Consider the following 16,179-nt stretch of genomic DNA (forward strand, 5'->3'; position numbering starts at 1 on the left):
GAATCAATTCTGACCCCGTCTGTTGTGGCTCTGTCAGCTGTGACGATGGAATATATTCATACACCTGTCTTTGTGAATCTGGATGGACCGGCAGCAGATGTGAAACGAACATCGATGTGAGTTGAGTGTAATTAATAAAGCAGCTGTGTGTTGTAGCGACACGTCAGGAGAATTTTGTAAGCTCTGAGGTGGTGTGGCCTTCGGTATCTTTAACTTTATTGACATTCCTACAAGATAAGTGAATTGAACTACCGCGATCATGTGAGCATTGTGCAAATACCCGATAAAACGGAATTGCTTAGTCTAATGCCTAATTGATCTAAACCACAGCTTTGTGCCGGACCATAGCGATAAAACATTGAGTTGCTACCAAGGTCTCTGCTGAATCTATAATCTGATCATCTGCATTTTAACTACTAACAATTCATTCTTAATCAAAAGGGTTTTTTTTTCATTATTTAATCACCCCTTATGAGCTTTACATCGACAAACGTGTATTTTATGGTTGCATCTTTTTAAAAAGCTCTTCCAGCCACAGTGTCTCGTTCATGTGAATCTTTGGTATTTTCTCATTGACAGGAATGTGCCAGCAGTCCCTGTCTGAATGAAGGCTCGTGCGTCGATCTCATCGATAAATATGCGTGCTTCTGTCAGGTCGGCTACACGGGGAAAACTTGCGAGGAGGATATAGATGTCTGCGAAGACGCTACTTTTAATGTCTCGTTGTGTTTTAACGGAGCCACCTGCAGTGATGGTGAAGGATCAAACTTTACATGCAGGTGAGCTTGGTCACTATTTATTTATTTATTTTGAAGTGTGTGATAAAAGGACGTTGAAAGGTTGTCCTTGGATGGAGTTATTGAAAGTTGAATGTGCAGCAGCTTTACCCAACTGAATGTTTCACATGCATTGCTTTTAAACTGACATCTAAAACCACCGTACCCAGATTTTAATCGACCATTTGCTAACCCCCTCGAGTGAATTGCACTTGACCTTATTATAGCTATACAACCATATCAAAGCGTGACAGCGCTGGCGAGCTTTGAATTTCTCTGATGATTTGTGGCGCTACTGAAAGGAGTATTGGACTGTGTGTTTACATACTCTAATGTTACCTTCAATCATTAGTGTCTCTGGCTAACTAGCGCACCATCGAAGCCAGAAAGCTTAAGGGAATGGAGCTTATTGAACCGCTCATGGACAGTGGGCAGGTTAAATATCTCAAAATATTAAATTACATTTCTGACTCTAAACATCAGCATCACGATTTTGCTGATCTGTGAAAAAAAAAAAAAAATTAAAAGTATCTTGTCTCAGAATAATAGCGCTGCATTACATCTGTTCTGCCTCACAGTGCAGCGGTAGAAAATGAATCATTACTTTTTAATTGCAGGCATGTCATCCCTGGAGTGATGAAGTGTATCTGAATACAAGGTGTATGTAGTAAGAGTGTGCCGATTTGACACAGCCGCTCCCTGAATGCCTCGCAGTTAATTACGTTGTCTAACCTTTCGCTGATGTGCTGCTATATGCTCGGTGTCATGATTTATGTGACAATGACAACCACAACTCCACATATGTTGCTGCACTTTCTGAGCGTTATATTGAGGTGCTGAACTGCAAAATGCCTCGCCGCAGCAGTTTTTACGACGCTCCCTTCATTTAAGGTTTGTTTGCATATATGTTGCAAGGAGGCAATGCATATCGTGCATTCACAGATAAATGTGCACACTAAGGGCAAAGTTTGTCTATACACCCACTTCTAGTTATGCAGAGCCAGGCTGCTTTATTACGAACACGTCTGCTGTATAGAACTGTACAGCTGACCTGTGGGTGTGCAGAATAACATGAAATATTATTCCTAGCCAAATCCATGTGTTAATGACATAAATGTGTTAATGTGTGCAGCGTTCTGTCTTTTTTCCTGAATGTTGTGTGAAGCTGCGGGTAAATATTAAAGTCAAAGAAATAAGAAACTTTGATGCATCGCCATCTGACCTTAAACTGGTAGGAAAGGCATCTGCGAAAAGGACTGGTACCTCTCTTTGCTCAAGATATAGCTTATCCTGTGCATTTCACCACCTTAAACAATTACCACATGAAAGTATTTTGCATTTCAATACCCGTAGGCTTATGCAGTGCAGAGCTGTCTGTTTAAAATAACATTTCAAGAACCAGATTTAATAATTGTCTGTTCCAGCCAAGGCCTTCTTTTGGTGTTAAAAAGCTTGTGTCGGGATTTACTAAACAGATGCAGTGACAATATTTGTAAGAGCTCCACAACAATTTGGAAGGAAAGTATTTAAATGAATCACAAAAACATGATTCAATAAAGTTTATGGCATTCAGTTTACTGCAAATTGCACTAAATTTAATGCCGGCAATAAGAGTGTCTTGTTTTGTGTCTGATTTGACTGTGGTGCTCGTCATTAGGAGTGTAAATTTCTTTGGAGTGTCAAGAGGCAATGGTGTCAGAAGCAGTGGATAATTGCCAGGGATGGACATCAAAAATAGAATGATTCTATTGCGGCTGCCCCTCATTGATCTGAATTGCCAGACTGCTTCAGAAGAGAAACATGAAAAATTTGCCTACATAGTAAGATTTTGGTTTGCAGATGACTTCTTCCCTTATTAGGCTTGGGTTTTTTTGATCCGCTAATTTCACCTGCAGAACGTTACACTCCAATCTAAGCAGTTTTGCTGTTGCGTACTAATGCTAATTTGCCCACCTGAGCAAGTGAAGTTAATTTGAGTCTTCCACAGTCAATGTTTTGGAAAGTCATAAGATTTAGAGCTTAAAGCTCCAATGTTTTACCACCACATTCACAGCTTTGAGCCATCCACAGGTGTATTTCTGAGAACACCTCCCCACGGCATTTAAAATGAGTTAAAACTTACTATATCACAAAAGTATTAGAAACAAAAGGTGTTCCTCTGAAAGGGAAACGCCTGCAAATATTCAATAAAATCAGCCACAAAAGTAACTATATCTGCGACTTTTAGTTGTATAATTGTCACTTCCAAAGTTAGCATGTGGATTTGCTACAGTTGTTAGTACATTTCCAAGCGTATTTTGTTTTTATCTAGGGTTGGGGTGGGGGTTTCCACTTGAATACAAAGGCCTTGATTAGGCTAATACACTGAATGATGGGCTTAAATATTAAATCAGTCATGCAATATTTTTTTGTCCAAAGTACCTCTATTACAGAGGGTTGTTATATTTGCATGCTATGTGCAAAGTGGTAAGCATCACTTGTTCACCTGCTCAGGAAATGGGCTTCAAAACCACTCCATTCTCGCTGTAATGATGGTCAGCCAAGAGGTCACGCATTAAACCCTTTGCCCATTTTCTACTGTTACATGATTACATGGACTGGGCTTTATAGACAGCAGTTTGTAACAGAAGTGACATTATCAAAACAGGAGTTAGAGCCTCGTAAACACAACATACACTTGTTAGCATCCACTGAAACAGTTTTCAGTGGATGCATAACATTTTCTGTTATCAAATTTTTTCCCAGAGATGTTGAGTGTGTTTGAGGTGTGGTGACTGTGAATTGGGAATCCATGCGAGTCAGCAGACCTTGGGCTTCCTTGGCCTGGGGTAGCTTTGATGCATGATCTAGCTCATTGTTCATCTGGAAAATGACTGCTGTTGTACAAATCTTAAAGCAAGTAGAGATGACAGCCGCAGAATTGAATGTTACCCGTCTTTGCTTGAGGTGTAGCTTATCCTGTGTAATTTGCCAAGTCAAACAACTACCACACCTTCATATTTTCACTTTGAGTATCTGTGGATGTTATGCACTGCAGCAAGTGTTTTGGAATTCTTTAGAAACCAAGCTTACCTCGACCAAGGTTATGTTTTTGTAGCGGGATTACTTGCCTGACATCATACAAGCCTGTCCACTTCTTACACTTCCTCACAACTGACATTCACTCTAACTTGTTTCCATGGGAGAGGGGATTATTTTTCCCCTAACCAATCACCAGAGACTGACATATCAGATCAATGAATCTAAACAAATACTATGATGTGCAGCCATTACACACAGTGGTTATGGTGGAGTTTTAGGAGTGGTGCAGTGAAGCAAAAGTAGATTATTAAGTTGGGCAATTTTGAGGACCAAATGAACAACCTATTACATTTTGGTGGAGATCCAGATCAAGGGGTACATCGTGGATCTTTTTTCTTCCTGTTTTGCCCCTGTAATTCAGTTATATGAGCAGCTTGTGAGCAGAAATCTCACTCATCTGTTTTTGGGCCCCCTGACTGCTCGGGGGCCACCAAATGCTGACAAACATTAGATTTGCTAAAACTCCCTAAACAGACCCACTTAGCCAAAACCAGCTGTATCAGGATGTGAGTGTGTTGCAGACTTCTAGCGCGAAATATTGTCATTCTTTTTTACTGTTTCCCTTTTATTATTGTGGAATAAATTGTTATTAATCAACATCTCGGTGCTGGGAAAGGGTCTCCTCTGTCACAGTGAGCTTCTGGGTTTATATAAGAAATTAATGAATACTTGTGGAAAGTCCGGGTTGATTTCATCTAACTATAAACAGCATCTTTGGCAGTCAGGAGTGTGCTTCTTAAAGCAGCCCTATTATGCTCATTTCCAGCATAATGGGCCGTCTAATATGCTGGAAATGGGGTGATTCATTCTATATAGGGCTTTGGTTATTACTATGATGAGTACAATAGTAGTTTGGTTTATTTCTGTTTCACTGAAATGCACAAAGTTGTATTTTTCTGTTCTAAACTGTAAAATTTTGAAAAAGTTTGATAAGTAATAACAAAAGCAGTTCTAGGAGACAGCGTGTCAAACCCACAAGCAGGAAGTGACAGCACTGTGAGACAGCCTCACAGGTTTTAAAGTATGATGTTTTCTTAGCTGTCCACCAGGTTTCACGGGGGATTTCTGTGAAGTGGATGTTAACGAATGTTGCTCAGCTCCCTGCCACAACGGAGCAGTTTGCCAAGATCTTATTAATAGCTACATCTGCCACTGCAGGCCAGGTGAGTCACTCAGATATCCTGTGAATTTCTCAAATCTTTTTTTTTTTAAATGAGGCAACCAAAGCAGTTTTTTTCCCTTTTGTAAGACCTTTTGCAGGCAACCTTTGTAGCTCATGACCAAGATTACTAAACTACAGCCTTAAATAAGACGTCATGTTTTAAAGTGAACTAAAAGCTAAAAGCCTTTTTTTTCTGATATGTGCTAGAGTCCAGTTTACTACATGAAAACCACCTTAATACTTCTAAAATGCACATATTTGATTAAAAGAGACTGCACAAACTGCCACTTAAGGTTACCTTACTGCCTACATAGTTTCTGTACCTCAAAGCCGTTCAAAAGTCATCTCCTTTTTCTCCAGGGAGAAATTTGTAGTCATACAGTACTGAAAAAGACAGTGATAAAAAGACGATACTGCCTTGGCTCATTAAAATGTATGTGGCATCTTACTCTTTAGTGAAAGCCTTTTCTTGTCTATGTATGTGTGTGAACCCAAAAAGAAGCAAATCAATGTAAGAGAATCTGATTGATATTCACTTCAGAGGGTGGAAGTGGGAGAGCCTGGGCTCACCACGGCACTCTGTGGGCTTTTGTTCTTGGCAGGTTGGACAGGCCTTCACTGTGAGGATGACATTAATGAGTGCCTTCCACAGCCCTGCAACCAGGGGATATGCATTCAGAATGATCCAGGCTATGGCTACACCTGTTTCTGTCGTCCTGGATTTGTGGTGAGCCTCTCCACCTTATCCTTTCTATACGTTGTGGTGTTTCTCTTTTTTTTCCCCATAAAAAAGTTACCATCCTGCACCTTCAGCTCTTGAATCCTTTTACCACTTAGATTTCTTTATTGTTTATGCTCTAATCATTTTTCTCTGCATTTTCAATGCAGGAAAAGTAAATGCTTTTTAAAAATGCACCACTTCATGTATTTTGTAACTGCTACACTGTATGGGCAACTTGAATCCTATAAAAGTTGGTGGAGAAATTTTTTTTTTTATTTATTTAAATGTTGCTCATAAAAGGAAAATAACCTGACTTTGTTGGTTTATTACTAGCGTTTGTTTTTAGTTTAAACCGTCTTGTTTTTATTACATAATAGCACTGTCTTTTATTATTTAAGCTGTAAACATTACATTCCACTTAGTATCTCCACATCTCCACATACACAGGGGAGTAACTGTGAGCACAACTATGATGATTGCCTGCTGAATCCGTGTCCAGAAGCATTTTCCTGTGTAGATGGCATCAACAAGGTCAGCTGCCTGCCTCCTGTTATGGATCCTGTTCCCTTGGCGACTGCAGTCGAGAACATCACTCGCGGCTCCACACCCAGAGTGCCGATGCCGACACTCTTCCCGGCACCAGCAGCTGAGGGGTCCACAGGTATGGACGGCTCTGTGCATTTATGTGAGGACATGCAGCGGCGGGAGTCAGTGAAGATGTAGAATTTATAATACTCCTCCTCATGTCAGAGAGAAGTGTTTTCCAGTCTGCTACATTTATATGACAGCTCTAATTACAAGCTTCTTTTCAGATAAAGATTTTACATAAACATAAGACACAGTAAGTTTATGAAAAATGCATCGCTAAGGAGCAAGCCAGTGGTTTCTGATGCGTTTTAGATAGTAGGAGTTGTTGATAGCTGCATGTAAATTCATCCTTAAGGATACAACATGAAAGTGTAAAAACTGAAATGTATAATTCTGTTATTCATTTAAAAGGGGAAAAAAGCTGCATTTTCTTCTTTCCTGTCCCATTAATCGTATCACAACCCCTCTCATTTGTCATGTGACCCTGACTCGAGTGAGTGGAAACTGCAGAACAGTCTTAACCTCTTAACATATACACTCACCAGCCACTTCATTAGGTACTGCCTTCAGAATTGCCTTCATTCTTCATGGCTTCAACAAAGTGCTGGAAACCTTCCTTAGAGATTTTGCTCCATATTCACATGATAGCATAACACAGTTGCTGCAGATTTGTCAACTACTCATCCTTGATGTGAATCTCCCACATCCCAAAGATGCTTTGTTGGATTGAGATCTGGTGACTGTCGAGGCCATTTGAGCACAGTGAACTCAATATCATCTTCAAGATACCAGATGTGCACACTTATGATCGGAAAGGGATGGACATGGTCTGGAACGGTACTCGGATAGTCTGAGACATTTAAAAAATGCTCAGTTGGTATTAAGGGGGTGGAAATTACATTACAACACAACTACCAGCTTGAACCGTTGAGGGCCAGATGGATACATTTTTTCATGTTGTTTACAGCAAATTCTGACTCTGCCATCCGAATGTCACAGCCCAAATCGAGACTTATCAAACCATGCAACATTTTTCCAATCTTCTGTTGTCCAATTGGACAATGCCAGTGGGAATAACAGCCTCAGTTTCCTGTTCTTTGCTGTCAGGAGTAGCACCCATTGTGGTCTATTGCTGTTTCAAGGTTTGAGGTGTTGAGGTGCATTCAGAGATGTTTTTCTGCATACCGTGGTTGAGTTACTGTCACCTTCCTATCAGCTTGAAGCAATCTTTCTATTCATTTTTCTTTGACCTCTGGCATCAACAAGTCATTTTCACATAAAGAACTATTCCTCACTGGATGTGTTTTCTTTTTCAGACCATTTTCTGTAAATCCTAGAGATGATTGGGCAGAAACATCCCAGTAGATCAGCAGTTTCTGACTTATACCAGCCCATCTGGCATCAATAATCATATCACATTTGACTTAACTAAAATGGCCTTTCTTCCCTATTCTGATGCTCAGTCAGCTGAATTTCAGCAGGTCATCTATACATATGTATATGCCTAAACGCACTGAGCGCTGCCATATGGTTGGTTGGTTAGTTATGTGTGTTAACAAGCAGTTGAACAGATCTAGCTAAGAAAGTGACCGGTGAGTTTATATAATAAAGTGATACAATGTAGAAACGTATTATCTCAGTAGAGTGGAAGGAGCTGCTGAACATTTAATTCATTTCTTATTTTTACATGTGATTGTATCTGCAGGCCTTACTTATAGTGAAGTAATTTGACACTGCCGTATTGCTTTTTAAAATAAAAGTAAAATATCTGAGTACTCCTCTGGGCTCTGATGGATGAAGATGGATGCTGCAGTATAATAATCTCCAAATGCAGTTTAGTTGTTTGTGAAAGTCAAACGAACAACTTGAAAGGCTGTAAACATTTAGAGTTTCCTGTTTTTGCTTCTGTTCAAATTGGTTTCTAATCTTCTGACTTTTTGGTCCTAATGGTAGGATTTTTATTTATTTATTTATTTATTTATTTTTAGGATGGTTCTACGTACTTTTCTTGTGGCTCTTTTCATAAAAAGAACCTCAACTCGATATGATCGTGAGTATTATTTTATATGTAGAGCTCAATGCACAGATTCAGAAATTACGCATGGAATCTTAATGGCAGTTCTACTCAAATATGGCAGTGTATCAACTTAAATTAGCACTTCTCAATCGAGTCATAGCTCCCATTACTATGCTATTACTTCCATTAACGTTATGTCTTTTGAAAAGTGACATTAAATTATTTAAAATGATAAGCCATTACAGCAATTAATTTGTACTGATGGTTGGTTTTCTGACAAATTACAAATCTATCCTTCCCTTGTCCTTCCTACCAAACACAAGCTTTGCCAGTTTCCAATGCAGGGAGACTCCCACTAAGCTGGCACTCCAAATGTGATTTTTAGAGTCTTTGGAACATAGCAGGCGATGATATATTTGGTTTGATTTAGAGCTTGTTATACTTTGTGCAGCTGTGGTGGAAAAATAAATCCTGCTGAAATCTAGTTCCGTATTTGCCACTGAAGTACCCTTTCTATTTTTATTTGAGAACAGTCATTTCAAAGAGTAACAAGTCCAATCATTATTTTGGGCTATATCCTTTAACACTCAAATGATCGACACAGAACACAATGTGATATATATTGTTGGTATTGGATTCAGTCATCTATGTGAGGGGAGGAATTCGGAACACTGGGCAGATTGTCACTCTGTGACAGATGAGGTCTGTCTCCCTTTGAAACTGTTCACAGAACTGTAAAACACACCTATTGAACACAGACAAGCTTGAACCAATTCGGTGCGGCACTCTGAAAATCACTGTGGGCCAAACATAATGGAGTCCTCCCTGCCACACCTGATCCAGCCCTCGTCCCGTGCGTTAGTTTGGAAGGGGTTAAATGTAAACACCAATCAGCGGTGGAGAAAAAACCAACCCGACCACCTCTTTTACATGCGATACGTGCATAATGAAGGTAAATAAGTTTTAAAGTAAGGGGACCCAGAAACTCATGAGTTTATCTAACTAGGTCACCATCTAAACACATGCAGTGCCCTTGGTGGTGCTTGAAATAGACTCAGACAGTGCTCCTTTAAACCTAAAGCTGCTCCCCAAACCTCTCAAATATATGAAATCAATGGGAATTTAAATATAGAGTGGATAGTGAATTTCTGGTAAATTAAACAACGTATTAATATTGCCAGTAGATAAATATCTTCATCTTTATTTTGATTTAGTTCAGTTTCAAAGCAGTACTAGCAACAAAAAATGAATAAACCTCACAGAACGAGGTGATTGTCTTCAGGGTTTTATTTATTTATTTATATGTTTTTCCCCCTCTCGCTCCACGTGCAATGATGAGCTCCACAGTATTTATTCTCTACAGTGTGGGAATCTAGAAAGGACACTGCTGGTGGAGGGAGGCTTACTGCCGCTAAGCCACGATTTGGTTGACTTTCCTTGAAGTGATCACTACAGCACAGGTGAAGCTGTTATCTTTTCCTGCCACATGTAGCAAAACTGAAATTACTCAAGTTCCTCAAAATCAACTTGATGAGTGAAAAGTTAATCACTTCAAACATGCAGTGCCTGTCTCGAGGCAGTCACCTTGTTAATCTTCCTTTTAACGCACATGCATTTGTTCTCAGTGCCACGCGTTTATGTTTTGTTTTTTGGGTTGTTTTTTTTTTCTCAGTTTGTTTGTAATTTAGATGACGGTGCATGGTAAGTGCGCCTATAACTATTCTGATATATTCAGTGACACAGCTTTGCCAGTGAGTCATATTGACATTCAAAAGATATGCAGAGTTATGAATATTCATGGGGGAAAGGCTCAGTGAGATGAAAAAGGCAGTGTCTGAATTTATCATTTCAACTCTAGTTTATGGCCTCTGCTTCTGTACAGTAACTGTCAGTGCAGTGCATTGGTGTAATTGTATCTGTTATTTTTAAAACCAGACAACACAGATATAATTAGACACTACATTTAAAAACACATTATATTTAGGAATTATTCTCTACAGGATTCATTTATTGTCTACAGTGTAAATATATTCAGTTAAGTCTTCTTGTATTAGGTATATTGAATATAAGATATTTTCAGCCAGTTTTCCCAAGTACACAATGACCTTTTGTGTTCCCTCAGGGCTCTGAAATTGCAGAGGTCCTGGAATGATCCTCAGCAGTATTATATCTCTGTCCTGTGACAAGTTCAATCAGTCAGTCTATTACTTTAGCCAATAAATCAGGGACCAAACAGGACTTATATCCTGCCTTTTTTAAATAAATGGGACATTAAGTCTATATCAATTAATTCTCACCTCCCAGAGTCTATCCTCCTATTAAGTGATCTTAAGTTCACATTTACTCCAAATATATTTTTCTAGTTGAATATCTCCTGCTTTAACCTGTCTGGCTTCCACCTACACTTTGTGCTGCAACATGGCGCTCCACCACTCTATGTTACATTAAATATGACTCATACCAATTTTCTAACCTCCTTTATGGTCATGTATTAAGACGGGCCCTAATTAAATCTGATCTCAGAGATTTGTATCAACCAATATTCCCAGAAGTGGCAAACTGCTTGGTCAGCAGTATGTTAACTGTGGGTTTTTTTTTTTAAAAAAAGAGAAACCTAGTGGTGCATTATCAGGATATGAAAGTGAGAAAATATAAGATAGTTTGCATTGTGTACATTTACTATTTAGATTTAGCATGACTGGTTACTTGAGGCATTCGCATTAAAAACCCCAAAAAACATCTGGTATGAGAGTGTAAGGTAGTGGTAAAAACAGGAGACCTTTGAAGGAAAAGACTGAAGCTAACTGCTAATGAGGCGTGATACTGCCTCCTGGCAGCAGCCTCAGACTGCATCAAAGACTACATCAGACTAAACAAGGCTTTAAAATTAATGAATAGCTTTGTCTCTGAGGGGTAATTTTCCATCATCAGCATTGGCAAACCCTATTGTCAGGAATGAAGCAGTAGACAGCACCGCATTGTTGCTGCATGCATTTATCCTCATTAATTCACACACCACAGTAGGTCTGTTCCTTATAATTCTTACTTTATGTTATTGTGTGTTTTTCCTCAGGGTATTGGCCATACTTCTCTTGAAAGAAAATTGAGGTATTTAGGTTAACTTGTTTGCCAAATGTCCTAAGGGGCAAGCTGTCAGATCAAAGGAGGTCTGGCCTATTAGGACTTGATGTCTAACAAATATTGATAAAGGTCTCACTTGCAACTGCCCGATTAATCATTGCAGCAACTTTAAAGGAGTGTCTGATTTCTCTGGTTTAAAATTTTATATGTATATTTTTTTTCTTAAACTAAGATGAGAGCCAATAGAGTATGAGACAGGTGCATCCAGTAACGCTTTTCATTTTAACAGGCTCTCGGCTTTGACTTTTCTGCAACAAATTCCAATATTTCCTTCAAATGAGAAATATATTGAGCATGAGCACCCTAATGCTTTTCTCCAATTGCAGTCTCAGTCAGTCTTTTAAAGTTGTCAGCGTCACTACCCCCAATAAGCTTGCGGGCAGTGGAACTTTTACTGAAATACCCCATAATTGCCCATTCTCATGGATGATATAAGCCAAGTTATTCCACTATAAAATGAGGCATGTAATAAACTTGTATGAATATGTTCATTTCAGCCAAGACTCCTTTTTTACCTAATATAGTGCCATTTGCATGCTTCACAGCTTTTTGGCAAATAAGACTATTTATAGTATAAGTGTACAGTGAGCGAAAGAGAAAATATTTGAAGAGTCCTTAAAGTCTTTTCATCTGCTTTCAAAATAGTAATTATTCACTTTTTGCATCTTCTTTTGACTGTCCTCTCATCTCTTTTTAATGTATTCCATCCATATTTCCGAGATCAATTGATGGATAAAGATTGCATCTACATTCGTGAAGGAGGCAGAAAAAACAGGAAGTCCGTAGTAGAAGTGGCGCAACCACTTGCCCTGCTCAGGTGTCACATTCTGAATCTTTAAAATTGTTAAGGGCCTTTTCTTTATCCTACTCCATGCACTAAACCTCCCTGTAGAGGAACCAAATGAAAAGCTGAATTCTCTTTTCAGGGATCAGTCGAGATTCTCAGTGGAATTTACAGGAAACTTCAGTCCTTTACCTTTTCCTCCCAATTGATCTGTCTTTCTTTTTTATGTCCTAGATTCAAGCTACCTTCATTATTTTGGGAATTCATACCTGGAGTTTCCAGGTATTGACCTCAGCACTCTCAACAACATAACTGTGAGATTTCAAACCACTGTGGCCCAAGGAACTATACTATATGTGGACCAAGGACCTGTTAACGGTGATTTCTTTTTCATGAAACTCTTCATCCTCGATGGAATCTTACAGGTAGGTTAAATTTATTGTGTATGACAATATTCAAGTTGTGTATTGTCTGAATGAGTATATTTTCTCATTTTTGCTCTCGAAAGACAAATATTCTGTAATGAAATAAAAAGCCCATGAAGCTCCCTATTAATGTTTCAGTATGCTTTTTGCTGTAATGAAGAGGAAGAGGTTACGTGGATTACTACATTAATTCATGTTAATGATGGCACAGTTCACATTGTAAATATCAGGTATGTATTCTATTTTTTTATCAAGTCTTAGATTGTAGAGATCTACATAAGCGCTTTGAGGGTCTCGAAAAGCGCTACATAAATGCAATCTATTATTATTATTATTATTGTTATTATCTATCTGTGTTTCCCTCTACCCTTTATGAAGCAATCATATATATATATAAGAATAAAAGTCTGGATATGTTGATTGATTGAACCTTGAATATACTGATAGAAACTTGAATACACAGTATGAAATTAAAGTCTGGGTGTATTCAGTGAAATTCAAATACATTGAATGAAAGTCTGAATACATTGAATGCAACTTGAATATACTGAGTGAAACACTATATATATAATGAAAGTCTGAATGTATTGAAAACTGATGTTACAGAGGCTTTTGCTCCTTTTGTGTTGTGTTTTAAATATGTAATATAATAGCATATAAAGCAGCATTTCTTAGTACTGAAGACAACACTACAGAAAATGAATATAGTATCCAAACTATGCCAGTAACATGTTTCAGTTTTGTGCTACAGATGAAGAAATTTTGTCACTCATTATAGAAGACTGAATTGACTGAGCCTTAAGCTGGCAAAAGCAATACTGACTGCAGAGAAACATTATCCCATTTTAAAGACCCACAAGGTCTGTGTATCTTGTAGCATAAGTACTTTGCCAGACCTGGCTATGAAACAGGCCATGGAGAACCTAGCTTGAGTTCCTAACACATCACTTGTTTTTGCATTATATAGATGAGATGGAAAAAAGACAGTGAACAATGAACAATGGACTAGAAGTCCCCAGGTCCTGATAGGATATATCTGTCATATTTTGAACCAGTCTAACGTGGATATTCTTGTGGTCTCTCAAAGTTTGACTTTGAAATTGGCTGCTTTTTTACTCATTTTCAGTACTGTCCTTGTCTGACCATTTTCAGAGAAATGTTTTTGTACGTTACCCACTTAATACTGACATATGAATGATTCAAGGATAAAATAAAAAGACAGCATATTTTTTCACAAACATAATATTGTATTGTTATACCAGCAGTTTGGTTCTCAATGAGCTATTAGCCAAAAACATGGCATATATCAGCATGACGTGTAGTGTCCTTACATTTTTTTGGGGAGGGGAAACTGGACATGAGGAGGCCTAAAAAAAACTATCTACAGTATCTGAATGCCATATACTTAAAAATAAAAAGAGTCCAGCAAAAACCTGACACAAGACCTGAGAGATGCAGCAAACCCTTCAGTTGATGCATCTGGTGTTTGCCAAAATCTCATCAGAAATGATTTCAGTGGAAGGATGGCTTTCAAGAAGCCAGTCTAAGGAAAGGGAGAAAATGTTGCGGCATGCCAAATTAGAGAAGAACTGGAATGAAAATCAGTGCAGTGGGTCTTCTGGAGTGATGAATCCAAATTTGAAAGTTTTTGTTCAAACCTTGGTCAGTATATACAGAGGAGGTCAAGAGAGGTCAACAATGAGTATCTACACCCATCTGTAAAAGACGTTGGAGGGTATGTCATTGTTTTGGCCTGCATTTAACCCAGTAGTGTTGAGGATCTTCGCAAAATTGATTTAGTTCTCACCACAGAAAAGTATCATCAGATTTTGATGAACTATTCAACTATCTGTCTGGAAAGCATCTGATTTCCAGCAACTTCTTTTTTCAACATAGCAATGTCCCCAAACACGTGGCCAATGCAGTAAAACTATACCAGATAATACAAAATACAGTGGAACACTATCAGTCAGGGATTGGCCTCCCCAGAGCCTGGACATTAACATTAATGAATTAGTGTGGGACCATCCTGACAGAGAACAGAATAAAAGGCAGCCAGCATCCAAAGAAGTGCTTTAAATGTCCTTCAAGACGTCTGGTGATTTATTCCTGAGAACTACTTACAGGAATTAAAGGAGAGTTCAGGCTGTGTTGAAGAATAAAACTGATTATATGAAATATTGATTTACAAGTTCGTTAGAATTATACAAAAGTATTTTTGCCTTGTATATTGCATTTCTGTAAATGTGTGCATGTTTCAATATTCTTAATAATTATTGGACCTGAATAGAGTGGCTCAAGATTCAAGAGCTGTACTGCATGCATGGTGAAAAGAAAACACATATACCAGAACAGGCTGTAAACGCACTGCTGTTGGATGTTATGCTCAGTCAGCTCATTTTAATGTTGTTCAGTTGTATCTATTTTTGTTTCTAAAGATGTCATTATGTTGCAATTTAATGTTATATCTTTTAATTGACAGGGTGCATTTACATAGACATCAACCTAGATGCATTTTAATATGTCTCTGTTTCAGGCATAAGTGCATCCCCTGTTGAGAAAAGGAGTGCAATTACAATAAGCTAATTAGGGCCTGGTAATATACAATTTTTCTTTGAATTGTGTGAGCACCTCAGGTGGTATTAGCTTGATCCCTAGTTATTCAGTCATCCCAAGTGTGGTGGATTTTTTTCCTCTTTTTTTTTTTTTTTTTTTTTTAGAGAAAGGTTATAACTAAAACAGGGGGAAAATACGTAATTGGCAGGAATCACCAGACTAAGAATTTAGATTTTATTACAAATGGGCAAATGGGCTTTCATTTTGAAGAACTAAAACAAGCATCAGAATGTGCCTATTAAAATGCATTAGTGATCACTAGCCGTGTTTTATTGGCTGTTCTAAAGTCTTCATTTGCAGTTTTTCATTACGAAAAGATTAACAAGCAAGAGCCGAGCACAAAATCAATGTTTAAATGATTTAAAGTGAGGCTGTGGCCCCTTTAGTTATATTGTTTCTAAGCCCATGTGCAGTCTTGCTGCCAGCCCTTTCCATTATATTCTGACATAAGAAAGATTGTGGTCTAGCTTCAAGACACAGAGTTTATTATGTATGAACTGGAAGCTGAAACAAAGCAGAGAGCATCTCATATCAAACCACTTTGCTGTGCATTTGAGTAGAGACTACAATGACTTTTGAGCATTTCTGACTTATAAAAAAAGTTCCAGATTGTAAGACAGAGACAGAAATTAATTTTGGGTTGGTGATTATGACTTTTTTTTTGAGATGCAAACAGATAAAAGTTGAAATACTGAATGTGACTGAGTATGGTTTACCAAATGATTTCCTGCTAGAACAATGCTGAGTGGGAAAGTTGCCTCATGGTTTTTTTTTTTTTGGCAGGGGGTTGGCAGAAAGCAGCACTGCTCTAAATATAAAAGAGACCAGTCAGGTTTGAGAGGCTACAGGGCTCCACCCTTCTTTCTTT

The 16,179-nt window shown here is 38.3% G+C and overlaps 1 protein-coding gene across 1 annotated transcript in view; it reads left to right on the forward strand.

The window, feature by feature from the left end:
* The window catches only part of eys (EGF-like photoreceptor maintenance factor), a 159,481-nt gene that overhangs the window by 77,364 nt on the left and 65,938 nt on the right, over positions 1–16,179 (forward strand). Inside the window, exons 30-36 of the mRNA XM_084948199.1 lie at positions 38–116; positions 580–779; positions 4,896–5,020; positions 5,622–5,746; positions 6,188–6,401; positions 12,505–12,695; positions 12,834–12,925. Coding sequence (XP_084804325.1) covers positions 38–116; positions 580–779; positions 4,896–5,020; positions 5,622–5,746; positions 6,188–6,401; positions 12,505–12,695; positions 12,834–12,925 — 1,026 coding nt within the window. The remainder of the gene's footprint in view (positions 1–37; positions 117–579; positions 780–4,895; positions 5,021–5,621; positions 5,747–6,187; positions 6,402–12,504; positions 12,696–12,833; positions 12,926–16,179) is intronic.

The sequence above is a fragment of the Perissodus microlepis genome, chromosome 13 (assembly GCF_051167445.1).
Source record: "Perissodus microlepis isolate ML-2025 ecotype Zambia chromosome 13, ASM5116744v1, whole genome shotgun sequence".
Taxonomy (NCBI): Eukaryota; Metazoa; Chordata; class Actinopteri; order Cichliformes; family Cichlidae; genus Perissodus; species Perissodus microlepis.